Source organism: Zingiber officinale, chromosome 6B, assembly GCF_018446385.1.
Source record: "Zingiber officinale cultivar Zhangliang chromosome 6B, Zo_v1.1, whole genome shotgun sequence".
Taxonomy (NCBI): domain Eukaryota; kingdom Viridiplantae; phylum Streptophyta; class Magnoliopsida; order Zingiberales; family Zingiberaceae; genus Zingiber; species Zingiber officinale.
Window position 1 is genome coordinate 115447635 of NC_055996.1, and position 27086 is coordinate 115474720.

General features: G+C 40.8%; 3 protein-coding genes across 5 annotated transcripts; 2 read left to right on the top strand and 1 right to left on the bottom strand.

Moving 5' to 3' along the window:
* Positions 1 to 16: 16 nt before the first annotated feature.
* LOC121989091 (desumoylating isopeptidase 1-like) lies at positions 17 to 3289 on the bottom strand. 3 transcript variants are annotated; one of them, XM_042542915.1, is made up of 5 exons: positions 3195 to 3289; positions 2550 to 2606; positions 2366 to 2463; positions 1004 to 1320; positions 17 to 626 (listed from the first exon to the last, which is right to left on the bottom strand). In XM_042542915.1, exons 2-5 carry the CDS (start codon positions 2556 to 2558, stop codon positions 166 to 168), a joined length of 885 nt encoding a protein of 294 aa, XP_042398849.1. In that variant the 5' UTR covers positions 2559 to 2606; positions 3195 to 3289; the 3' UTR covers positions 17 to 165. The 3 variants fall into 3 exon arrangements, with proteins under 3 accessions (XP_042398849.1, XP_042398850.1, XP_042398851.1); XM_042542916.1 differs by lacking the exon at positions 3195 to 3289 and adding an exon at positions 3063 to 3189; XM_042542917.1 differs by lacking the exon at positions 3195 to 3289 and adding an exon at positions 3048 to 3133.
* A 516-nt stretch (positions 3290 to 3805) lies between these two features.
* Positions 3806 to 7987, top strand: LOC121990558 (probable inositol transporter 2). The gene is made up of 7 exons (XM_042544674.1): positions 3806 to 4215; positions 5689 to 5826; positions 6001 to 6071; positions 6157 to 6492; positions 6590 to 6697; positions 6785 to 7393; positions 7472 to 7987. The coding sequence occupies exons 2-7, from the start codon at positions 5694 to 5696 to the stop codon at positions 7937 to 7939; spliced, it is 1725 nt and encodes a 574-aa protein (XP_042400608.1). The 5' UTR covers positions 3806 to 4215; positions 5689 to 5693; the 3' UTR covers positions 7940 to 7987.
* Positions 7988 to 8404: 417 nt separating this feature from the next.
* LOC121990559 (60S ribosomal protein L37-3-like) lies at positions 8405 to 10234 on the top strand. Its single transcript, XM_042544675.1, has 4 exons — positions 8405 to 8492; positions 8611 to 8746; positions 9454 to 9555; positions 10013 to 10234. Exons 1-4 carry the CDS (start codon positions 8490 to 8492, stop codon positions 10057 to 10059), a joined length of 288 nt encoding a protein of 95 aa, XP_042400609.1. The 5' UTR covers positions 8405 to 8489; the 3' UTR covers positions 10060 to 10234.
* The last annotated feature ends 16852 nt before the right edge of the window (positions 10235 to 27086 follow it).

Below are 27086 nucleotides of genomic sequence, written 5' to 3' on the forward strand. Positions count from 1 at the left end.
AGTTAGGAACAGATAGTAAGATAAATAGGCAATTATAGTTAAGTTCTAAAGTAGTGAATCAAGCATATTAAATCTCTTAACAGATACCAGCTGAGACATGAAAGAGTGGCAATCAAATTACATGGCTGCTTCCAAAGAATGGTATGAGTTAATTGTAATTAAACCTTATCCTTGCTGAACTGAGGCATTTAAACGCCCATGTCGTTCCATAACCCTTTTGGTTGCAAGGGCAGCAGCCTCACTTGCACGAAGTGTACCGGTTGCCATAATTGCAGCAAATTCCTTGGTGATCTCATCCTGGGCTCTGCTGCGAGCCTCACCAAGAGGATCACCCACCTCGGGCTGTTTGACAGATTTTGCCGCAGCTGATTCTGCACTACCTTTCTCAGATGTCTTGGTTGATGTTTTTGAATCGACGCTCATGATGGTCGTTTGTTCATTCACGGCCACCTTGGTCAGGGTTGAAGTAGCAACACTCGTGACATGTCTGGCGGGAGCAGAGGCAGGATGGAAATGAGGATTTTGAGGTGCAGCACCGGACTGGGCAGCAGAGAGAGGATAGAACTGAGGAGTTTGAGGCACAGCACCGGACTTAAGAGTAGTCTCCAGTCGCTGGAGCATTGGAACTGAAACATGATGATCATTGTATGAGCTTTCTATTGAAGATATGAATGAAAATAAAAAAGAAAACAGGTCCAGAATCAGTATGACTAGTCAACTGATGTTGATCTATCTATTTGTTCATAGTCAACCAAATTTTTTGGATGCAATTTTCCAGAGTAAAACTTTGGTCTAAAACTTCCATCCTAGGTATTTGTCAACATGACTAGTAAAAGTTGGCTTCAGACACATTCATCAGCAAATTATAGGACATAGGTAATAATACAATAGGAGGGACCTCCATTCTAATGTTTCTATGGTAAGCCTTAAAGGACAAATCTTGGGTATTATATTATAACACAGCGAATCTAAAAGGAAAAATAAAATAAGATTAAGAGCTTACATAATAGTGCACCCATTGGGCTGTTCATCACCTCATTAGGTAATTGAAGAATGTAGTCTGGAATAGTGGCACCAACAAGAAACTGTGCTACCTCATTGCTGAAATTGTTGCAGTTGTGGGTCAGAAGGTTATAAGTTTCAGCTGTGAAACGTGGACTAATCTCCTGCAAGTACAACACAAATACGTCCTCAGGAACATGTGTCACGCCTAACTCCACAACCCTCATCGGAGTTCCATAAGGAGTCCTTCCAGCTGTATCTTGTTGAATGCCTCCTGAGAAGTAATACTCTTTTCCATATACTACAAGACCAGTATGCCTGTTAAGCACACCCCAAAAAATGTGACCAAGGTGGTAAAAAAACAATACCTTATACTAGCATGGTAGCTTACACACTTTTCCCACCACTATAAAAGATTGAGTTCAAACAGACTTTCAGATTCCAGAAGTTTAGTGTGTATTAGGAGTATCTGTTTCCTTAAGTTCACTTGAGCAATTACCAATTAGTGAATTCATTCAAGAAATTGTTTCTGTATTTTATATTGGCCAACTCAACTTCATAAACAGGTTGACGTGCACAATTAAGAAGATGTTGGCACATCCTAAAATCTGCAGTCTCAAAACTCATTAGGATGTTTCTGTAGATTGCAAGATCCCAAGACATTCAAAAAACATCAAGAATTGAACTGACTATAGCTAACAGATTCATTGAGATTGTCCAGATCTTTTGCAATATAAATCATGGTTAGTTTGATTTTGGCATCCAAAACTAAATATTTTCTGTTTGTTCAATAAGTAGCACAAAGCATTTATTGTCTTCCAGCCTACCATTTTACCAATTTCACCTTTGTGGAGAAAAACAAAGAAAGGAAAAAAGCAAGGAAATAATGAAGATATGCTGTCCTCTTCATCTATTTCAAAAAATGTGCAATCGCCTCAAGCATGATAAATCTATTTGCTTCTGCCAGTCCCTCATCCTTTTCTCCCATTCTTCCTCCAGACCTCCATCTTTTTTACTGGATAATCTTAAGTCCTAATTTCTTATAGGGAACTATGGAAAGAAAAGATGCAGGGAAATATCTCAAGCTTGAATATCGATATGTTATATGCGAATAGAATATCGAGTTTGAGTATCAGCAGGCACACACGATATCTCATGAAGTTTATGTATGCCAAAACTTTAACCCCGTGACGCAACATGCAAACCTGCTTCGCCACAAGTGTAAACAAAATGATCAAAGGCAAGATGAATCAATGAGAGCGAATTGCTTACGGAAATTATTTCTAATTTTCTTTTTCCCCCTAAAGCCCCAAATTGAATTTCCAAGACGAGTAAACTATGAAAATGGGAGCGAAATGCTTACCAAACAGCCTCGATGGCCTTTCCCAGAAATGTCGTTGAAAGTTGCCTAGCAAGTCCTTGGCTTAGATCATAGATGTGTAACTTGACCTTGAACCCATCCTGCAGTACAAAAACAAAAAATTAAATGAAACACAAAAACAAAATGGTTACTGAAAAACCTAGACTAGCCTCGATTAAATTTCTACCTCTGCCATAATACTAGACGACTGGCAAATTTGCTTGATTTTTCAGGACGAGAAAACCTGAGGACAAAAAATAATTAAGTCGGCATTGTTACGGATTCACATAGAGAGAAAAACATGACCAAATACTATGATTCTAAACAGCACGGAAAAAAATCCGATTTCTAACATCGTCTAATCCACGAAGTTGATCAAAATAAGAATACTTCTACGAATATCAACAACAAACCCTAAGATTTCGAACAGATTCAGCAAGAAAAAGTCACATCAGTAGCCCATATCTTCCAGGCAAAAAAAAAAAAAAAAAAACAAATCCACGAAAAAACTTGACTACTAATAACTGAAATACTCCTCTTTCTTGGGCGTTCATGAAGCAACCCTAGAAAAATGGGCAGATTGAAGGAGAAAAAATTGAATAAAGCTAGTTAGCAAAAACTTGTGCAAAACGATCAAATTCAAACTAGAAACAAAAATTAAAAAGAAATAAATGCATATACGTACGAAGATCTACCCTACCCTCTCGGAATCAAATTAGCCTCGAACAAGATCACGCAAAAAAAATAAAGATCGCCGATCCAAAAGAAGAAAAAACACCTCGACAAATAAGAAAAGGAAAATGAAACAGAGGAAGCAAAGAGGAAGGAATGCCTGTGGGAAAGGCCAGCCAGCCAACAGCGGCGTTACACAAACAACAACCAAGACAACGACGAGGGCGAGGGATGATTAGATTTAGGGGTTCCGCACCTCGCAAATAGGTTGCAAAGAAAAATATATATATAGAAGGCCGCTGAACGACTGCCACGTCAGCGAAAGAAATTGCGGGATCAAAACAATGGACGACGTGGCGGGCTCTCCTCCGTTTAGAACGGGAACGCTGTTCCAGATCCTGCAACGATATCGGTAAAGACCGCGGGAATTCGAGAAGCCCATCGACCCGAAGCGGAAATGTCGCAGCCAGCGACGGGAAGCTTCTGGAGACGCATTGGATCGGTGGACCGGGCCGCTAATCACGAGAAATTTCAACTATCGCACTAAATAAAAATAGAGAAATAATATTCTTAAGAAAAATTTAAAAAAATATTGAATGATAGATACATAAATAATAGGATTAAAAAATAAAATGATGAATTCATCATTTATATGTTTATCTTTAATAATTTTCCTTGAAAATTTTCCTTAAAAAACAATATGATCCACGTTTGCTAAATTTATTTTATTCTCAATAAAGAACAATACCAGAACCCTTTCCCACCGTTGCAAAAAGTTTGTATGGATATCGTTCGGAGTTTCAACAAGATTTCACGTCATAAACCTTGCCCGATTAATGGATCTTCCACCAATCGCCGAACGTCAAGTCCTGCTAATGACCATTAATTTGCGGCTAATTTTGCTGTTCTGTCAATCGCAAAGCGAACCTAGACATGGCTTTTGGTTCCATATCCATATCCATCCATGACAGCGCAGCGCATTAAACCATCTCAATCACTTGCCTTTTCTGGTTCATCTCGTTGTTTAATGTGCCTTTTCTGGTTCTTCAGCTCCTTCTCTGTTGCAGAAACGCTTTGTCGTCGTCGTCGAGGTTGGTGATAAAATCAGATCGATATCCAAAATTTACTCATCCAAAACCAGAGAAGAGACCAGGCTCGGCGAGGGAAAGGGGACTTACTGGGTTAGTCTAATCGCATTGGTTTTGTCATGTTTGTAGAGATCTTTTTCGATCATTCGTTGTCGGCTCTATCGATTCTGTAGCTTCTTGATAGTTGTCAAATGAGTTTTTTTTTTCTCCCGGGCATTGAAGGTTTGGCGGCCGCCGTCGTTATTCTTTTCGGAGAAAACATCCTTTTCGCCATTATGCTGTGCTCTGTCTAGGGTTAGGTCAACCCACTTTTCACAAAAAAAAGGACTTTTAGTTTTTACCTGTGTATTAGTTTGTGGTCTATCAAGCACTACGGATACAAGTAATAAAGGGTTTTTCGTTTGTCTTCTTAAGTAGTCTCATTAGTACATGATGGATGTCTTCATCAAAGTTGAGTTTCTAGGTCATAATGAATGCAGGACATTTCAATATGACTCCTGAATTTTAAAAGGCCATAATTTTTAACTCAGAATTCAGATCCAAAAAGCACCATTTATGTCTTTTTCGGAGCCTTAAGATATTTTTGCGATTTTTAATCATTTTTATCTTTATGGCATTTAAAATATTTTTAATATTTCTGGTATTTATGGGTTAGAGTTTGTTTATATGGTCTGATTTCTTTCCTTCCTTTGAGTTGAGAGTCTAAAATTTATATAAATACATGTTAGTTGTTTAAGGATTAATCCTCTATTGTTAACAAAGTTTCTCTTTTGGGCAAACAGCAGAATTTTTCTTTGTTTCCTCAGTTTCTTTTTTACCTTCTCCTCAATTCTCCTCATCTTTAGCATGCAGGATAATCGCTATATTGTCCGTCGTTACCTTAACATGTGGAAAATTTCTTTTATTTTTTTTGTAGATCGTACCATCTTAAATTGTATGATTTTTGATGGGTAGTTAGACTTACTTGGTCAATAACTATTAATTAGCAATATATTTTTTATTTCTGAAAAATTAATACTACATTTGTTTCGTGGAATGCATTTTGACCAAGAGTAGATTGATTATTTTAGAAATTTAATACAATTACGTGAATATGATTACTTAGTTTGATTCAAGGAAGGGAATTATATACTCCATTTTCATTTGTATGCTTGATTCGAAAAATTAAGTAATAAATAAGAGAAAAGAGTTCTTCTGAAAAATAAAAAATCTGATAGGTCATAATAACCATAACTGGGTTTGATGAGAAAAATGGATACTAAAGTAATAGGAATTATGAATTTTAATTCTGATCCTATTCTTTGAACCATGTATAAGCACAACCATTCCGTCACCATGAATGGAATAATAGTTATTTCTATGAAGAAAACATTCCATAAGTGTCAGATTGATTCTGACATACTTTGTTTTCAAGGTGTAAGATAACCACAGCCACTATTTTTACTTGGGCTAGGTTTGTATCGACTGTCTAGTTCTACGTTCTGGACAATATTGTTCTTTTCCCTTTTCTGACATGCTTCATGCCATGCTTTTGTTTTTTCTCATGCAGTTTAATATTTTTTTCAGATGCAATGGAGGGTGGAATTCACAAAGCGGAGAAAACTGAGTTTAAGGAATGCTTAAATTTGACATGGAAGCAACCATATATACTTCGCCTTGCATTTTCCGCTGGCATGGGTGGCTTGCTTTTTGGCTATGATACAGGTAACATATTGCGAGTCTGTTCATTTCCAGTCAAATTGTTTCTGATAAACCTGACATAACCCTCCACACTTGTTTCCTTAATTTCCTTATGTTTTAATTTCTTCATACCATAAGCAATGGCAAATTTGTTATGAATCTTTTAGTTAACGACCCGGTTATAATTGCTAATTGTAGGTGTTATATCTGGAGCTCTTCTTTACATTAGGGATGACTTTAACTCTGTTGATAGAAGCACTGTATTGCAGGTAAACTTCCCTATATTGTCAGCAACTAATATTGGTTTCTTACATACAATTTCACATAACTATGATATGTTCCTTTGTCGTGTAGGAAACCATTGTGAGCATGGCCGTGGCTGGAGCTATTATCGGTGCTGGATTTGGTGGATGGTTGAATGATCGAATCGGAAGAAGACCTTCAATTATATTTGCTGATTTGTTATTCTTCATCGGTGCTCTAGTAATGGCTGTTGCACCTACTCCTGGAATCATAATACTGGGGAGGATCTTTGTGGGATTTGGGGTTGGGATGGCTTCTATGACATCTCCACTTTACATTTCTGAAGCTTCGCCGGCAAAAATCAGAGGCGCGCTCGTGAGCATGAATGGACTACTTATAACAGGAGGACAATTTGTATCTTACCTTATAAATTTAGCATTCACCAAGGTTCTATAGGATTCTGAATTTCTGATATGACTGAGATTAACTCTTACACGTAAAGATCTCTTACAGCATGAGGTAAAATTTCACTTCTGTTTTTCAGGCACCAGGTACTTGGCGCTGGATGCTTGGGGTTGCAGGAATTCCAGCCGTACTTCAATTTTTCTTAATGTGGTCACTTCCTGAATCGCCTAGATGGTTATATAGAAAGGTTGTGTATTACTTTTTTACTACAATTTTCCTTTTTTGCTGTTAATGTTCTTCGATTCGCAAGCTTTACCTTCTTGTTATCTAACAGGATAGGAAAGAGGAAGCTGCTGTTATCTTGAGAAAGATATACCCTGCCAATGAAGTTGACAGAGAAATTGAGGCTCTGCGTCAATCCGTCGAAGCTGAAATCGCCGAGGAAGGTTCAATCGGGGGAAATAGCTTCTTCGGTAGGTTAAGGAAAGCTTTGAGTAGCGTAGTTGTCAGAAGAGGGCTTGTTGCAGGCATCATTTGCCAGGTCGCTCAGCAGTTTGTGGGAATCAATACTGTCATGTATTACAGTCCCACCATCGTTCAGTTGGCTGGGTTTGCTTCCAACAGTACTGCTCTGGCACTTTCTTTGATTACCTCCGGACTCAACGCCATTGGATCCATCGTCAGCATGTACTTCGTCGACAGAGCTGGGAGGAGAAGGCTACTACTTGTGAGCTTGATCGGAATCATGGTCTGTCTCGCCTGCCTTAGCGGTGTGTTCTTCGCAGCAGCCACACACTCCCCAGCTGTCGGCGAAGAAGAAGCTCGGCCTTTTGGCAATTTCACATGTCCTGATCTTAAGCCAGATTCAGGCGTGAGATGGAAGTGTATGGATTGCGTGAAAGCGACTGCCGAGTGTGGTTTCTGTGCTCATGCAGGGAACAAAGTAAGCATTCAGAACTCTCTCTCATCCTGCTAGAAATCATTCTGATGTAATACCTACGTTGAATTAATCTCTTTGCAGCTTCTTCCCGGAGCATGCCTCGTCTCCGATCCCACAGTTCGAGATGCCTGTCATGCGGACGGTCGCGAATGGTACACTCGAGGCTGCCCGAGCAACTTCGGATGGCTAGCTCTCATTGCCCTCGGAGCATACATCATCTCTTACTCCCCCGGCATGGGCACTGTGCCATGGATCATCAACTCGGAAATTTACCCTCTACGATTCCGAGGCATCTGCGGCGGGTTGGCAGCGGTTGCCAATTGGGTCTCTAACCTGATCGTCTCGCAGACATTTCTAAGCTTGACGGAGGCATTGGGCACGGCTCCAACATTCCTTTTGTACTGTGGAGTGTCTGTCGTCGCCTTCGTCTTCATCTTCTTGCTTGTTCCCGAAACCAAAGGCTTGCAATTTGAACAGGTGGAGAAGATGCTGGAGAGTAAGAATTACAGGGCATGGAAGAAGAGCTCTGCAAAACCTCAGACACTATGAATCTTCCATTCTTGTGTTAGAGTGCTTCTGTTGAAGCTGGTGGCGGAGTCAAGTCTATATTGATTTTGTATTACGTAAATTAGTATCATAATACATACAAAATCAAGATTTTGAAACTCGATGCGACAAATTGACTAAAGAATTTTTGCAATTTGGGTTTAAATCACAATATGTTCAAATCGAATTTGAACTTATCTATGTTTGCATGTGAATCATATAATTTTTTAAATGAGCTATAAACTAGTTACACAATTTATTTAATAGACTTAAATAAAATTTACAAAATTAAAATTTATAAAATAATGGTTGAACAGTGTCATATATGATATACCTGTCAATTTTTACCGATTTAAAATTTTTTTCCTCATAAATTTCCCATTAGATATCGATTTTAAAACGAATATTATATTGGACGGCTACGATGCGAGGTTCCTTAAGAATCATTTGCGATCGAGGGCTGCACTTGGTATTTAAGTCGGAGACCGTTTTCTAGGGTTTTTTTATCGTCTCTTTTCTTTCTCGCCATCGCCGCAACGCTGCGAGAAGGGCCATGGTCAGTGGCTTTCTCGAATTTATCAGTTCTTAATACATATCGGCTAGCTTTTCATTTCCTTTGAAGGACCCTCTCGTTGATCCCTTACTCGCTTTGCGGTGGCATTTCCTTGTCGCAGGGGAAGGGCACGGGGAGCTTCGGAAAGCGGAGGAACAAGACTCACACTCTGTGCGTGAGGTGCGGGCGCCGGAGCTTCCACCTCCAGAAGAGTCGGTGCGGCTCCTGCGGCTACCCAGCTGCTCGGATTCGGAAGTGTAAGAAGTCAACTTTATTGTATTTTCATTCTTTTGTTGCGCATGAAAACCCATGGAGGACGTGGGTTTTGAAATGCACTTGTTCTAGCTATATTGTTCGGCAAGATGCGATTTTTATTGGAACACGCGATTTCGGAGATTGGTCTACTTAATCGATGCCATCTTGTTTATCGGGACATTATTTTCTTTCCAATTGAGCTGTGGTGTTTAACTTGAATTTGCCGACGTTGCTTCTCGGAATGTGTATCGAGATATTAACTAATAGACGTGTAAACTGCTAGTTTTCTTCCTATGTGATCATCTAATGTTTTTTTTCTTGATAGAGATGCTTGGTGCGTTCTTAACCATTTCTCTTCATTTGTGATAACAGTGAAATGTTAATTCTCCTATTAATGTTTAATATTGTCTAGATATATGTGGAAAAGGTAGTTTTTTTTCTTCTTTTATATAGTCCATGCAATCAGTTCTGATCTGTAACCTTCTAAAGGAATTTTTATTGTCATTATTTTAGGTTTTTGCAGTGCAGCATCTGGATTTTACCAACAGACTACATAGAAAATTTTACTTTTAATATATAGATATCATAAACATGTTAACACCAAATCAAATGATAGATGTCTTTTAAATCTTTCAGTGATTCTTACTGTGCTATCTCCTTTGTTATGGTGCATTTTCTCGTTGTAATGATAATTATCTTCTTGAAACAGACAACTGGAGTGTGAAGGCGATAAGGAGAAAGACAACTGGTACAGGAAGAATGAGGTATCTTCGCCATGTACCTAGAAGGTTCAAGAACAATTTCAGAGAAGGTACGCCTTTCACATACTTTGCATAACAGGCTCAATTCACTGGGAGCATTGATTAGAATCAAGAAAGGATCTAAGCATTGAACTAGTTCCTTGATGCATATTTACGAGATGCTTGTAGGTTTTACGTGATTTGCTCAGTGTTAGTACGTAGTCCATGTGTTCAGAGTTGCCTGTCCAAACACCTATGGATTAAGAGAAAATGAACTGAACTTCTGAAGCATATTGGCAAATCATTTTTAGTAATGAATAGTTCATTGTTTTGGTTTAATCTTGAACAAGCTTCTCTGAAAATTAAACTGTTCTCAGTTTTGTAATAAATTCGCTGCAATTAAATACAATTTTATTCCCCTTTAAGTTCATTCATCAGTGCTCTTTTAGATTTTAGTTAGATCATGATTCTGTTGTTGCCATTGCCAATTTGATCCTCATCAACTTAATTGTCCATATCTACTTTCAGGGACAGAAGCAGCTCCTAGGAAGAAGGCTACTGCAGCTGCAGTTTAATATGGGTAGACCATTACATGCATTCTCTTGAATCAAAAGGAAATGGGTTTTCTTTACTATTCGCAATTCTTAGATCATTTTTGTTTAAGACTGAGTTTAGACTTCACTTTTGGCTTGCTTTGATTGGAAGAATACAGTGTCATATTGTTTTGAAATTGAGGTATTTCCTTTATCACCACCTGCTTTTTTGGTGCTGTTTTTCATATTTTCATTAGCTCAAGTTTCTGTTTGCATATCTGTTCCGGACTATATTCTATCCCCTGTGCTTTCTGTAAATAGGCAATAATTTCTAGTATCTTTTAAATTCTTTATTAGCTTATCATAAGGTTTGTATCTTTCAGTTGCATTGACTAATATTTTCTATTTTATTTTATTCGTGCATCATTTGATTTTTTTTTATTATGTAACGTAATTTAATATTATGGCCAATTGCCAAAGATTGTATTTCCTTGAATAAAAATCTTAAAATAACCTTTAACTCAATCCTTTGCTCATTTCACCTTTTATAATAATATACCTTATAAATACTAGAACAAATATTTTTTTTATAATTATATGATATATTTTAGCATTCAATTATAATTTTCTAAAAATTAATGAAAAGATAAAAGATTTGGCTGCCTTTCGGGATAATTGCTAAATATGGTAAACACTTGGTTTCCAAAAGAAAATAAAATGAAATAAAATAATGAAATGCTACTAGTATAAATAATGACGTGTGTGTTTTCTTGAGTGAGAGCGTGACACCATCAAAATATTGTTAGTTCAAACTCCATTTTCAAGTTCGCTACAATAATCAATTAATTGGTTGTTGTATGATAATACTTAAGTTAGTTAGTGTCATTGATTAGTGAGTGATTGGTTGGATTCATAAAATTTTTCTATCGATGAGGATAAATTAGAAAGTGTTTGTGACGAGCGGTTATAAAGCTCAGTATCTTTGGTTGTGCATTTTAATTAGGAAAAAAATTCTTATAAATTCATATAATTATGAATTAAATCGTGGGTGTCTGGATGATAACTTTTATATCCTGTCACTATATTATAGTCTTGGGGGTTGATTGTTATATGATAATGATAATTTTAGTTGACCTTATTAATTTTATCTGAAGTGATCGGTTCAATCCCATAAAAATTTTTCATCGATTATTATAATTATATAATAATGATATCGTATTGAATAGTGAGTAAACAAATGAAATAATGATGAAAGAAATCCACGTTGAGTGATAAAAGTTGATGTTTACTCGAGACATGGAGTGGATGGATTTTATGCATAACAAGAAGGTTAATTTGTTCAACACATAATTAAGCATATTTTATTGGGTCGGCTTCACAATCCAGTTGGCTGTAATTTTTTATCCCAATTTTATGGGCTAACAGTCCACTATTGAGTTGGCCTAAAGTCAAAAAGAAAATTGGAGAAAGGGTTCTTGTGCGCACCTATCCTGGTCCGCTACTTGAGGAGGATATGCAAATAGGTGGAAGGTAATGACCTCATATGTTAAGAGGATATGCAAATAGGTGGGAGGTAATGGCCTCATATGTAAGTAGGTGGAGGTTATTATTTTCCACCAATGAAAATACTAGACCAATTATGCTCTAGAGGATCTCTTTTCCGCTGCGTAGCTCATTCACTCCTCAAAGTCAAAAGCAAACGTTTTGGAGACATAGAGGGAAGAGCCCGAATCCTCTGGTCTGCATTTTGCGGATCAGGGGATGGTCTGTTTATATGCATTAGTGGGAATTGATGGTCCCCACCTATTTTACAAGTGGGGGTCATCAATCCTTACCAATACGTGCAAAGGAATCATCCTCTGATATACAAAAACGATCCAGAGGATCTCAGCTGCAGAGAGGCTGAATCCTTTGGTTCGCATTTTGCGGACCAGAAGATGATCTGCATAAATGCATTAGTGGCAATTGATGGTCCTCATCTGAAAATGTGTGGGGGCCATCAATTCCCACCAATACATGCAAAGGGATTATTCTCTGGTCTGCAAAAGCGGACCAGAGGATCTCAGCTGCAGAGAGGTCGAATCCTTTGGTTCGCATTTTGCATACCAGGGATGGTCTGCTTACATGCATTAGTAGAAATTGATAGTCCCCACCTATTTTACAGGTGGGGGCTATCAATCCCCACCAATATATGCAAAGGGATTATCCTCTGGTTTACAAAAGCGGACCAGAGGATCTCAGTTGCAGAGAGGCCGGATCCTTTGATCCGTATTTTGTGGATCAGAGGATGGTCTGCTTATATACATTGGTGGGAATTGATGGTCCCCTCCTATTTTACAGGTGGGGGCTATCAATCCCCACCAATACATATAAAGGGATTATACTCTAATTTGCAAAAGCAGACTAGAGGATCTCAGCTACAGAGATGCCGGATCCTTTGGTCCGCATTTTGCAGATCAGAAGATGGTCTACTTACATGCATTGGTGGGAATTGATGATCCCCACCTATTTTACAGGTGGGAGCCATCAATCCCCACCAATACATATAAAGGAATTATCCTCTGGTCTACAAAACCTGACCAAAGGATCTCAGCTGTAGAGATGTCAGATCCTTTGGTCCGCATTTTACTGACCAGGGGATGGTTTGCTTACATGCATTGATGAGAATTAATGGTCCCCACCTATTTTACAGGATCAATTGCCACCAATACATACAAAGGGATCATCCTCTGATTTGCAAAAGCGGACCAGAAAATTTCAACTGTAGAGAGGCTAGATCCTTTGGTATGCATTTTATGGACCAAGAGATGATTTGCTTACATGCATTGGTGGGAATTGACGGTCCTCGCCTATTTTACATGTGGGGGTCATCAATCCCCACCAATACATGCAAAAGGATCATCTTCTAGTCTACAAAAGCAGACCAGAGGATCTTAGTTGCAGAGAGGTCGGATCCTCTGGTCCGAATTTTGCGGACTAGGGGATGACCTGCTTACATGCATTGGTGGGAATTGATGATCTCCACCTATTTTACAAGTGGGGACCATCAATCCCCACCAATACATGCAAAGGGATCATCCTTTGGTTTGCTTTGAGGATCTCAACTGTAGAGAGGTAGGATCCTCTAGTCCGTATTTTGTGAACTAGGGGATGATCTGCTTATATGTATTGGTGGGGAATTGATGGCCCTTACCTGTAAAACAGGTAGGGGCCATCAATTCCCAAGAATACATGCAAAGATGGTCTACTTATATGCATTGGTGATAATTGATGGTCCTCACGACCAGAGGATCTCAGCTGCAGAGAGGTCGAATCCTCTGGTCCACATTTTGTAGACCAAGGGATGATCTACTTACACGCATTGGCGGGAATTGATGGTCTCAATCTATTTTTTATGTGGGGGGCATCAATCCCTACCAATACATCCAAAAGGATCATCCTCTGGTTTGTAAAAGCGAACCAGAGGATCTCAGCTACTTAGAGGTCGGATCCTCTGGTCTGCATTTTGCGAATCAGGGAATGGTCTGCTAACATGCATTGATGAGAATTGATGGCCCCCACCTATTTTACAGGTGGGAGTCATCAATTCCCACCAATACATATAAAGAGATCATACTCTGGTCTGCAAAAACAGACCAAAGGATCTCAGCTGCAGAGAGGTCGGATTCTCTTGTCTATACTTTGCGGACCAGGAAAATACGGACCAAGGGATGGTCTGCTTACATGCATTAGTGGAAATTGATGGTCCCCACTTATTTTATAGGTGGGGGGTCATGAATTTCTACCAATACATGCAAAGGGATCATCCTCTGATCTGCAAAAGCAGACCAGAGGATCTCAGCTGCAGAGACGTTGAATCCTCGGTCTGTAAATGTGGACCAGGGGAAGGCCAGCGAGGGAAGAAGGTTGCTGAGGATGGAGGAGGAGCTGAGGGAAAACAGCTTAGCCCAATGGCGGATCAAGGTGCACTTGAATAGATCACCCTTCTTAACCCACAAACTTAGAACAAGGGGAAGAGATGCAAACTCAGACACAATGTCAAACTGATGCACAACCACTAAATCGCAAGACAATCCCAAGTCATGGGCGGGGCTATTCCGTGACAAAGAAATAGACTGAATATTGAGTATGGAGACATTGATACACTGGAGGAGTTCTTGGGATTCTGCCTTGTGGATTGTTTCATGGCTTGTAACCCAGGTAAAGACGGAATCATAGTGGTGATGAGGAGATGGAGGAACAATGTCAATTTCACATGCATAAAAGTGGGTGGTCGATTTTTCGTTTTGATTCGGCATGGAAACGTTATTATGTGTTAGAAAAGGTTTCGTATTTTACTTATGACAGTCTTTTGTTCCTAAAGGAGATGCCGAGTTGCTTTCTATTTGAAGAGGATGAGAGGTTTATGCATGCATGGGTATAAATACATGGTTTGTCGACAAATTGTTGGACTGAACAGGTATTAGCCTCATCGGATATGAGATTGGGAGGCCGATATACATAGACAAGCTGATCAAGACTAGAGAAAGAGTTACGTACGCACGACTACTCATTAAGATGGATATGCACGAGGAGGGAATTGACATGGTGCCAATTGCTCTCCCTACCGGTGCACAAGTTAACCTGGAGATCAAATACGAGCCGATGCCAGAGTTTTGTGAAGTATGTTGGAGAACAGGGCACCCAAAGGTAAATTATTGGAGCGTAACGCAGCTCACAAATGGTGGTCGAAGATCAAGGTCGCGTGGAAGGAGAAGTCCAGCAAAGGCGGGAAAAAAGGCAAGCACAACAGGGAGAGGTGGACATGGGAAGTGGTTCAAAGGGTGCGAAAAATGGAGGTGAAACGGCGACAAATTGTGGGCAAGCGAAGGGTGACGACATACAAGATATCGACAGGGACACACAGGGCGAAGGTGACAAAGGTAATAATAACATGCTTATGCTGGAAACAAAAGAAGACAGAGTGGAGATACGTGAAGTGGAGACAAGTGGGCCAAGAGGGGAGAATGGGGATATCACGTGTGGTGGGGAGTAAGCAAACAAGGCATTGGAGACACACAGGATGGAGCCGATGGCTTGGAAAGTGGAAATAGTAGTGGAAATTACCGCTTGGGGCAGAGGAATGATAGCAAAAAGATTAGAGTAGAGCGGAGCACAATAAAGCGCGGGGACACAATCTGGTGCCAACATTGACCCGGCACAACATGGTGCAGAATCGAACTCTCCCTCCCCAACATGAGGAGATTACGAAAGGATTGCATACATCATAGAGGGAGGTAACAGGAAGATGGAGGCAGGCACATAGTGCCCGCTACAATCCATGAGAATCATCAGCTGGAACATTAGGGACTTTCACAAGCCCCTAAAACAGAAGGGGGTTCATTCATAAAAGACTATTTCGGTTAGGGCTCATGAGACTAAATTATTTGAAAACAATGCAAATAACATCCTCCCACAATGTTTTTCAGGTATGGAAATTGGACATAATTTTTAATTCTCTAATCAGGGACAAATTTTGCTACTTTGGAGGACAGATCTAGTGGAGTTGAACAACTTATAGATTGGAGAATAGCTTATCCGTTGCCGTATCACATGGAAAATCATGAGGCGAAGTGTTTTGGTCACGTTTGTGTATGAGCTACATGGTATTTTGGCACGACAGTCGCTTTGGAATGCACTCGTTAATCTCGGGGTTAGCAATTGTAGATCCTTAGATGCTACTTGGAGATTTCAATACATTGATGACGGCTCGAAGAGGGATACTGAGCACCTACTAAGGGTATCCTCAATCGTTAAAGCTTTGAATGAGTTTTTTTTAGAATTTTAACATGCCACATCAACATTATAAAAACTCATTGAAATATTCCCAATTGTTAAAGCTTTGAGTGAGTTTTTTAAATTATCTCCACATGTAGTTGCATGGCTCCATGTATATTACATTAATTTCAATACAAATCTACTATTCTCTCCACAATTAAAAAAAAAAAACTTTGCATACAATTTTTTTCATTTAATATCTTTATATAGTTTTCATTTGATATTTTAATTAATTATAATTTTTAATTTAATTTATTTATAATTAACAATTAATAAATTAATTATTTTATAATTTTTAATTTAATATAATTTAGCATTTTATTTAATATTTAATTATTTTATAAATTTAATTTAATTATAATTATTTGTATATTTTTTGAACTTATCTCAAATATATTTATTTTTAAAAGAAAAAAAATATAATTTTAATTACTACTAATTATTTATAAACTGAAATATTATAATTAACTCATCAAATAATTTATTTTTAAATTATTTAAAAAGGATCAATCATGTATATTAATTATTGGCTCCACCTTTAAAAGAAAAAACATGTTTGAAAACTCAAACATGCTCTTAAATTAAAAACTCCAAACCTTACTTGCACCATCATAAAATCTTTTTTAATGAGATTTTTAAATTTTACAAACTTTTGACAAATTTTATATTGGAGATGCTCTAAGACACAAATGATTTGACGATGATGACATAGTTTCATGCGACTTGGTGGATCTAAGATTTTTGGGCTGTTGTTTGACATGGACGAATGGCACGGTTTTAGAGAACACAGGTGAACACCTTTTGGTTACTTGTGGACTTCCATAGTTAATGCAGAATTTCTTCCGTCGAGCTGCCTTTCTGATCATTCATGCTACATCTATGACATGTTGCGAGGAGAACACTTCAGGAATTGCCCTTTCAAGTTTCATAATATGTGGATGGCACATGAGGATTTCCATAAACTGGTTGAACACTGTTGGGGACAGCAGGTGCTTGGGACGACACAATTTAGATTGCACAAAAGCTCACAAGGCTCAAACTACACTTCGGAACTCTGTTTACAGGCTGCATTTCCAATACATCTCGGAGAGGGCACGGTAAGCAAAGAGCTGGGGGATGTACAACAGAAAATCCTTAGAGGAGAAGCCCCTTCGGACGATTATTCACAACTGCGGAAAGCTGCAAACAGATTGGCAAAAGTGAAAAGGATGTTCTACCAATAAAAAGTTAAGTGTGTACCTGAAGCAGAGTGATAGATGCATCAGATTTTTTTACACAGGCAGAATAACAAGAGAAATTCACTTGTAGCTATCACCAAAACATCAGGGAACATATCACAGGTTATCAAGAAGTTGCGGAGGAGTTTGTTTATCATTTTGAGGGGATTCTGGGCTTAGATGTGGCCTGCATGCCACTGGGCAGCACCGCCATTACAGGGGCGGTACTCACAGTTTCTCAACAGAAAATGTTGGTGGCTGCCATTTCCTCCAAGGAGATACAAGTAGCTCTATTTGACATAGGGAGTGATCGTGCACCAGGGCCAGACGGATATGGATCAATTTTCTTTTCAAATCAGCTTGGACAACGGTACACAGATTTAGGATGTCATCTAAGAATTTTTTCTTAGCTGGCCGCCTACTGAAAAAACTCAATCACACATTGATTGTGTTGATTTCAAAACTAACCATGCTCCAAATGTCTCTGATTACCGGCCAATTTCTTGCTGCACGATGGTGTACAAGATCATATCAAAAGTGTTGGTGAATCATTTGAAGAAATTCATGAGCAGCTTGATAGATCCGCCGGCACCGCCCTCCTACGATCGGAGCTCAGTTCCAGACCCTAATGATGCGTACTCCATGTTTTTCAGCAGCCTTGCCGCCGACGCGCAGAACATGGAGTCTATGATGGTCCAAATCGCGCCGCCGAACGCGGTCATTGGCACTGTAATGCTCACCGTCGACGACCTCCGGAAGCTAAAGGAGATGGTTTCCTCCAAAGTGAACGACTCCGCTTTCCGCTGCTCCAACATCGTGGCGACCTACGCTTACGCGTGGGTTTCCCTCGTCAAAGCACGAGGGCACAACGAGGACACCACTGCTCACATGGCGTTCCCCGGAAACTGCAGGGAGTGGATTCAGCCCCCGCTACCAGCGGAGTACTTCAGCAACTGCATTGGCGGCAACTTCGTCCATGCGAAGGCCGTCGACCTCGCGGGAGAAGATGGGGTGGTGGCGGCGGCTCGACTCATCGGGGAAGCCATCGAACAGTTTAAGGAAGACCCTCTGAAGGACGCAGCCAAGTGGCCGGAGAGGTACCAGGCGATCGCGCTGCAGAGGCCTCTGAGCGTTGCGGGGTCGACGGGTTTCAAGGTTTACGATGTGGATTTCGGGTGAGGAAGGCCGGTGAAGGTGGACATGCCGTTGATAACGTGGGGAGGAGCCATTTCGGTGTTGGAGAGCAGAGATGAGATCGGAGGAGTGGAGATCGGTTTGGTGGTGCCCAAGACTGAGATGGATGAGTTTGAGGCTCACTTCTCAAATGCTCTAAAACTGCTGCAGTGATTCGACAGTCGCCATGGCTTGGATTTAAGATCTCACGAGCTTCAGAAGAATTAATGGTCGCAGTTTCTTTTTACTTCTCCACCTACGAAATATGCCTTATCACTTCTGCCGTGTTCTATCGAAAAAGAGGATTCCTTCCTATATATTTTCGATTATATCTCAGTGATCGTATTGGAAAACATGGTTTTCAATGCCTAACTATCATTTCATCGATTTGATATTATGCAGCAGCAGTTTGAACGATGCTAAAAGTAAACGTCAGCTGTTCATTCTAATTTCAGTCGTCCGTCTTTGAATTTTGTTGAAAAGAAAGCATAGTTGACTTTTGTGATTGACTCTTTCATAATAAAAAAAAAACAAAAAAAAAAAAATTAAGGAACCAACTATACAGAAACTATAATTTCTTTACTAAGATCCAACTACTGAAATGATGGATTTAGCTTATACATTTCTACAAACTGAAAGGAGAAAAGAAGTAGATTTGGTGAGGGTGAATTAATTATTGACCTAGCAGCAATGCACATGTTCAGTAAAAAAGATTATAATCTGCTTCTTCATAAAATGTCAATGCTGTTTTGTAAGCCAAAAACAAAGGTTGGCATGTTCACATCGTCAGATTATTGACCTACCTTTCTGATTTCATTTTGGAACGCATCCCCCATTCCATTCTTCAGTATCTTCCTTTCCACGACCTCGCTTTAAAACCTCCACAATCTACTCTTGCTAATGTTGAATGTAGTAATATATGTTTAATCCCACGTTGAAAAGAATGATGATATAGACTTATTAAAGGATGTGCATCAAATATGTTTTATTTGATTGATGACCTTGATACCAAATGGAACATATTTATATATATATCAAAGATGGATACTTGAGGCAAGTGATAAAATTAATTAAAATTTGGAATTAATGCCTCTTAATTATACATCTTCTCCAGGGAGCCCAAATGGTCCTGACCACTTGGGAGAGATACACCAGGAATGAGCTCTGTGCGACAATGGAGACATGCAGTCCATGTCGTCCCTGGACTAAGCAGGAACTGCATATGGTGCATGTATCAGCAGACCAACGTGTAGCTGTAGTTGGCATCATGTACACAATTGGACGACCAGACACTTTCCTCTCGGAGGTTTGGGCCTTGGAGCTTGTTAAGCACCAGGAACATATTTATAAACAGACTAGTCACCCATTTTTTTCATTTTTCTTACTGCTAATTAATGAAAGATATCGAAGAAATAGCAGATAGAAATCAGGAAGCAGAAAGTATTACAGATACATGGGCTCTCTGACCACCACCCCACCTTGTGATCAAGGTTTTGTTGGGACCATCAGTGGGAAGGTATTTACTCGCCATGAACCAAAATATTTCATGTTTCTGGTTGCCGATCGTGTATTTTGATAATTTTCAGATAAATCTTCAGAGCCGCTCGGGAGCCCTCTAGTTCATCCTTAGCAGTGGCCAGCTCCTTGCCTTTATTGATGAGTTAGCCCCGAAAAGCAGCTTCTTCAGTAGATCGACTGCTTCGCTCGACCACTAAGAAGTCTTCAGCCTCCTTCAGTTTCTAGACGAGAGCTCAAGCCTCTTTATTCTTCTCGTCGAGGTCGATGATGGCTTGATTCTTTCGTGTGTTCACCGACTCGATCTTATTATCGAAGATGGTAACTTGTTTATTGAGTCGCTCCAGTATGGTAGCCTGCCCGACGCTCTTGGCCCGTTCGGCCTCAAGCAATTTGTCGCTCTTCTCCATAGCGGTTTGAAGTTTGGCCATCTCGGTGGTTGTTTGTTCCTGAGTGGCGAAGGGTTGGCCGCTCGACGCCTTTAGTTGCTTCACCTCCTCTTCCAAAAATGTGAGCCTGTGGCATATGGTCAAACTCTCCACCCAGTACTACGGACAACAAACAAACATAAGTGCCTATCGGGAATGAAGTATGCAGATGTAGATGAAGCTTACTCCAATGGACATCTGGGTGTGGCTGTTCGCGAGAGTGCCCGGAGGCATCATCGCTACGTGGGCTCGGGCGTCCTCCCAGATTTTGGCGAGCGACCCTTGTATGATAATCTGGTGCTCGGGGCCTCGAGATCCAGCGCCTAGCTCGCTGTACTCTTCGGTGGGAAGGTGGAGGATCGCCGTGATATGGCATTCGCCACTCAGGGCCGACTGCGCAGAAGTTGCCCGACCGGATAGTCGGGAGGCATATGCCGGACGGATGTCGGACTTATTTTACCTTAGATGGCTTTGAAGGCGGTGGCATAAAAGCCACTGGCGGTGCGGCGAATGTCCCTTGCGGTAGCTCGGCGCCTCTTGCACCTGTTCAGTGGCACGTCGGAGGAGGCCAAACCCGATGGCTCCTCAATCGGGATGATCGGGCGTCGCTCGGACGGAGGTTGAGATCTCGACGCCGCTTCACCTCTCGGCGCACGGCTGGCCTCGCCTCCACTCACCAAGATGGGAGTCATGTCATTCTCAACCTGGGGATCTTCATGTGGGTCGACCGGCTGCAAGACGCGGCTCGCTAGTTCTTCAACAGCTAACGCATTGATCACGACGTCCTTGAGCTTCGCCTTGCTGGCCATACGTGCTCGCATCATGACTTCGGCTGCAAAAGAGAAGGAAAAATCAGTTAGAATAAAAGGAGGAATTAAAGAAACTTCATACCTAGGCTGGTCGGCAGTCGAGTGTGGATCAGACTCAGGCTGAAGATATACAGAACACCCTCCAGTTGTAACTTATGGATATCATATTTCTAACCGGCTAGCATGGATGTTGTGTTTAGGTAGTCTGATTGGCTCTTGTAGCTTTATAGAGGAGGTTGAGGCACCACTTCGAGCTGCCAGCTGGTCAGGAAATCCAGCCGCTCGAGAAGATGGATAAAGAAAAAAAAATTCTAGTACTTGTTGGAGGTCGGCATCTTGTCGAAGAATACCAAACTGACTCGCGACTGGAAGAGGAAGGTTCCTGGATCGGACAATTTAGGGTAATAAAAATAATGAAAGATCTGGGGAGTAAGAGGAATGTCATGCAGACGGAATAGGATGATGACTCCGCACAGCAGTCAAAAGGAGTTCGGCACAAGTTAAGGAAGGGAAATACGAAAATATTTACAAACTGCTGGAATAAAAGGAAGAAGGGGAAACCATAGACCAACGATAAATTGATCTCGGAAGAAAGAAAGGTAGCGGGTCGGTGGGGAGTTGGGTCGATCGGACGAAGAAGGTAGAATGATCTAATGATCGGAAGGAATTTCAAAAGCATCGCGCAGGCTCTCAGCGTCGCCCCATCACACCTAGACTCCATGGATGTGTACCAGAGTCCAGGGACAGGAGCAAGCGACCGAGAAGATCTTGCCATCGCAAAAATAAACGAAAAGGGGAAGAAATACGATCGAAGGAAGAAAAAGGTCGTTGGAATGTCACCGGAACAAAAAGAATTGTCGAAAAGGATCAAAGGCAGACGCGAGGGGGAGAAGGCTTACGGGAGAAAGGTCACCAGGATGGCAGAAGTTGCTGGAGAAGAGGCGCGGAGGATCACCGGAGAGTGGATCGCACAGGAGCACAAAAAGACGGCTGTCGGAGAACTCGAACGCAAAGAGTGCGAAGGAAGCGAAGCAGTGAGCTTATAAGGCTTGGGCTCAGCTGACTGGAGTCGTCCGATATAGGTCGCGAAAACCCAGGCCTAGATCTCACCGTTGAATTCAAATCGCCAAATGCCACATCATGCCTGTCACGTCAAGCGTGCAGCGCCAGCGGGCGTGACACGTGGTGCACCACCACGAGTAGGCATTTAATGACGACATGGAAGCACGTTCAGCCTTAATGCGCAGGGATTTGCATGATTTCCAAGAAATCTGTGTGACGTTAGTTGAATCGCCCTCTCTTAGCGAAGTCTCAGAAAATAAGATCAAGTGGAAAGGTCTGTCATGTCGATCGGCTTAAGGGAGCTCACCTACAGCCGAACGACAAACTGCAACAGGTTGATCGGTGAGGATCGGTCTTATCCCGATCGGAGACCACACAGTGACGAAGGTCGATCGGGAGGGAATCCGCTCACACAATTGTTAGTCAGTCAGACTTACAGCCTCCTTCGACTAGACTTGAGGGAGAATCTTGTGATGCGGTGATGATGAGGGGCCCCACCCCGCTGCCACGGTGGAGATCAAAGGAGGTCAAAGTCAAGGAGGTCAACGCTTATAGGGCATCGACCGGTCGGGCGAAGCATGCCCTGACCGAGAAGTCGAGCCGAGCGGCTACCCTGCTCGGCTAGACAGCAAGACCTGACACCGACAGAGCTAGACTTTGGCCAAGCGGCTACCCCGCTCAGCCCAACAACAGACTCGACATCAGCCGAGTACGCAGACAATGAACTTCTCGCCGAGCGGCTATCCCGCTCGACCCAGCAATAGAGCATGTGGACAGTCGGTTTCCTGTCGAACGGCTACCTCGCTCGGCCCGGCAACGGACGACCCTTGGACAGTGGACTTTCTGCCGAGCGGCTATCCTGCTCGGTGCGACAGTAGACAGCACATGGATAGCAAAATTCCGGCTGAGCGGTTATTCCGCTCGGCTAAGCAACAGACATAGCAAGGTATCTTTTGACATCCTTTTGGGAGTTAGTGCTGCTGACAGGTGGCATGGTCAGACAGAAGATCGTACGGCGGAAGCTTCCACTGTCACTTCAGAGATATACTCGGCCCGTTAAGGTACTATGTCAGGGACACTTTACTGACATATCTTTTCAAGGAAAGCTTTGAGATGCGTGCTCACCTTGGGAAGCATGCATGCGCGCTTCCGGAGATCTATATAAAGGGGGTCCAAGCATCGGCGGAGGTATGCATTACATGCAATATTTACTGTTGCGCTATAGTTCTCGTTGATTCTTCTTCTTCTTGCTTCGTCGGAGACTGACTTAAGCGTCGGAGGGCCATCGCCAGAGACCCCTTCCTTGACTCAGCACTGACGCTGCTTGCGTTGCAGGACCGGAGCGAAGTCCACAGGAGGTCAGCAGGAGCGCCACATCCCTAGAACCCATCTCATCGACTTTTGGAGAGGATCAATAATAAAAACGATAATTTACCAAAAGACATACTTATGTTTTTGAATTTACCAAAAGGTGCATAATACTTTAGTATTTACCAAAGGGCGCACCTTATTATAGTGGCCTTCCTATTCTACCCTCCTGACAAATTTAACTTATTTCCTTTTTCTTTTCTTTGTCATTTTTCTCTCTTCTCTTTCCTACTATGCATGTAACGTATCTTCTCTTTCCTGTCCTTTTTTTATCTTCTCTCTTTTTTTTTCAATTTGTTTCTCAAACCTATTATAAGATATCATACTCACGTTGGGCTTGATATCTCTCCATATCAAGCCCAATGTGGGCTTGATATGAGGAGATATCAGGCCTAACAACAGAAAAAAAAAAAGAAAAAAAAAAGAAAGAAAGAAAGAGAGATTTAGGTTTTTCAAAATCTTTGGTCCACCACTAGGAATGTCGAAAATAACAATGGAGAGCATATTTAGACTCCTTGCAATTTTAGAAATCCACAGGAACCAAAATGGGTGCAATCAGAGCTCTTTAGGTCCATCATTGGGTTTGACCGAAATCCACTAATCGACCTAGAGACCTAAGATTGCAGTCATTTAAGGTCTTGTGGATTTCTAAAATTGCAAGGAGTCTAAATATGCTCTCCATTGTTATTTTAGATATTCCTAGAGGTGGACCAGAGGTTTTGAAAAATCTAAATCTCTCCTCTTTTTTTTCTTTTTTTTTCTTTTTTTTTCCTTTTTTTTTTTTTGTTATTGGGCCTAATGCGAAGAGATATTAGGCCCAACGTGGGCTTGATATCTCTTCATATCAGGCCTAACAATATATAATGATGTGGTAATGATGAGGGGGTCCTACCTTACTGTCATGGTAGAGGTCAAAGAAGGTCAAAGTCAAGGTGGTCAATGCGTATAGGGCATCGGCCGGTCGAGTGAATCATGCCCCGACCGGGGAGAAGGATCCGATCCACCATCACCCTCGACACGGGGATCATTCAAACAACCGATGCTCAAGGGAGAACGACGCGCAGAAGTCGAGCCGAGCGGCTCCTCCGCTCGACCGAGCAGTAGACTCAACATTAGCCGAGTATGCGGACAGTGGACTTTCGGTTGAGCGGTCATCCTGCTCGCCCCAGCAACATATCACGACAGTAGACTTCTAGCCGAGCGGTGACCTCGCTCGACCCGGCAACATACAACACTTGGACAGTGGACTTCCAGCTGAGCGGCTATCTCGCTCGGCGCGACAGTAGACAACATGTGGACAGCAGAATTCTAGCCGAGCGATTATTCCGCTCGGCCAAGTAACAGACACAGTGGACTATCTTTTGATATCCTTTTAGGAGCTAATGTCGTTGACAGGCGGCATAGTCAGACAGAAGATCGTATGGCGGAAGCTTCCACTGTTACTTTAGAGATATGCTTGGCCTGTTAAGGTACTGTATCAATGACACTTTACTAATAAGTTTTTTCAGGGAAAGCTTTGAGAGACGTACTCACCTTGGGAAGCATGCACGCGCGCTTCCGGAGCTCTATATAAAGGGGGGGTTTAGGCTTCAACGGAGGTATGAGATATTTTATTGTTGCGCTACAATTGTTGTTGCTCTGTTTACTGCTTCTTCTTCTTCGTCGGAGACTGACTTGAGCATCAGAGGGTCATCGCTGGGACCCTTTCCCTGGCTCGACATTGACGGTGCTTGTGTTGCAAGACCGGAGCAAAGTCTACAGGAAGTCAACAGGAGCGTTACATCCCCAGTATTCATCTCATCGACTTTCAGACAGGATCATACAATTTATATAATAATAAAATTATATATATATATATGATTAATCAAAACATATATATAATTTGAGAGGTAATATTTTTTGTTTTAATGCCCTTTTACTTTTATTATTTTTTGTGTGTATTTACTGATTTTTATTTTTATTTTTTAAAAATAAAATATAAATAATAATCATAAAGTAAATCATGAATTAAATAATAATTACTATTTTTTCAGAAGTGATTAATTTATCGGAATAAATTTGAAAATACTGATATATTAATTAAACATCCCATATTTATCATTCTATTATAAAAAAATAGACTATAGTGTACCATAATTAGGAATGGAATAATGAATACTTAAAAAATTGTAGTAGCGCCCTATCGTGAATTGTAATCATCGATAATTGTGAATCGTCAAATTATCAATTTTTAATTGCTGTCGGGCTTAAATTAACCAATCCATTTAGCGTCATTTGGTATCTAGTCAACTTTGAAGGCTTCCAATTATTTGCAAAGCACGTTCCATGCCTTCTGGAATATAATTATTAAATAATATTGTTCTTTTTTATTTAGAGTTAGGTTAAATGTTAATAAAAATATTCTTGACAGAAGAGTTTATTTAATGTTTGAAGATTATAAATATGTTATATATTCCTTCGAGTAATCATATTTTCGAATGCGTACATGCTATTATAGTGTCCTATTGCTATGGTAACTACAATGCTATTATAGTGTCATGTTGCTACCTTAACTACAGTACTACTGAAATCAACTTATTCTTCCGAGCATTATATTCTCAATTGTTACAGTACTTCATTGCTACATTAGCTACAGGGCTAAGGAAATCAACTTCTTTTCTTAGCAATTATATTAGATACTACAGCAATATTATAATAACAACACTGCTACAGTAGTTAGAAAACTATTCTAATCTCCCGAATAATCAAAATTCTCAAGTGCTACAATACCTCCACAAGCAAGATTGTTATTTCGAGCAATCACATTCTCTACGCTATAGTAACATCATTGCTGTCGTACTGCAAAATTATAGTACATGGAACCCCATCTACCCTCTCGAGCGATGAAAGCTATAGAAAACTACAGTGCTACGAAGCTAAGTAGTCTAGAAAATCGATCTATTCCCCTAGCATTGGAATATACTTCCTCGGAGCATCCAAATAGAGTTCTACCAAGCAAAATGTGTTAAAGATACGATCAAAGTCCTATGAAGAAAAGATATGGAAAAGATTATGCGTATAAAAAAAGATAAAAAAATATCGTCATTGATATGAGACTTTTTGAGTAGAGTCCAAAAATAAAATCATGAGGGCATAGACCCAAAGTGGACAATATCATGTAATTGTGGAGATATGAATTCTTTTTGGACCTAACAAATGGTATCAGAGTCATGATCCAGATCAAATCCTATGTGAGGTGACTTTGAACAAAGTTGAGGGGAGGTCTGGAGCAGATCAGAATGACTGGATGCTTATGGCGAGGTTCGGAGCAGGTCAAGAGTAACCGGATACTAACGGGAAGACCCAAAACAAGTCAGGATGACCGGATGCATGCAGAGAGGTCTGAAGTAGCTCAAGAGCGACTGAATACTGGGGGGGGGGGGGGGGGCCAAAACAGGTTAAAAGTGACTGGATGATTGAAGGCCCGGACTATGAAAGTAATGGTAGTCATTCGTTTAAGGAGAGAATTATTGGGTATATAATCAAAATCCTATATTGAAAAAATATGAAAAAGATCATGAGTTTGAGAAGAGAATTATTAGGTATAAGCCTTTTTAGGTAAAGCCTAAAAATAAAATCATGAGGACTTAGGTCCAAAGTGCACAATATCATATTATTGTGAAGATATGTAAATTTCTTTT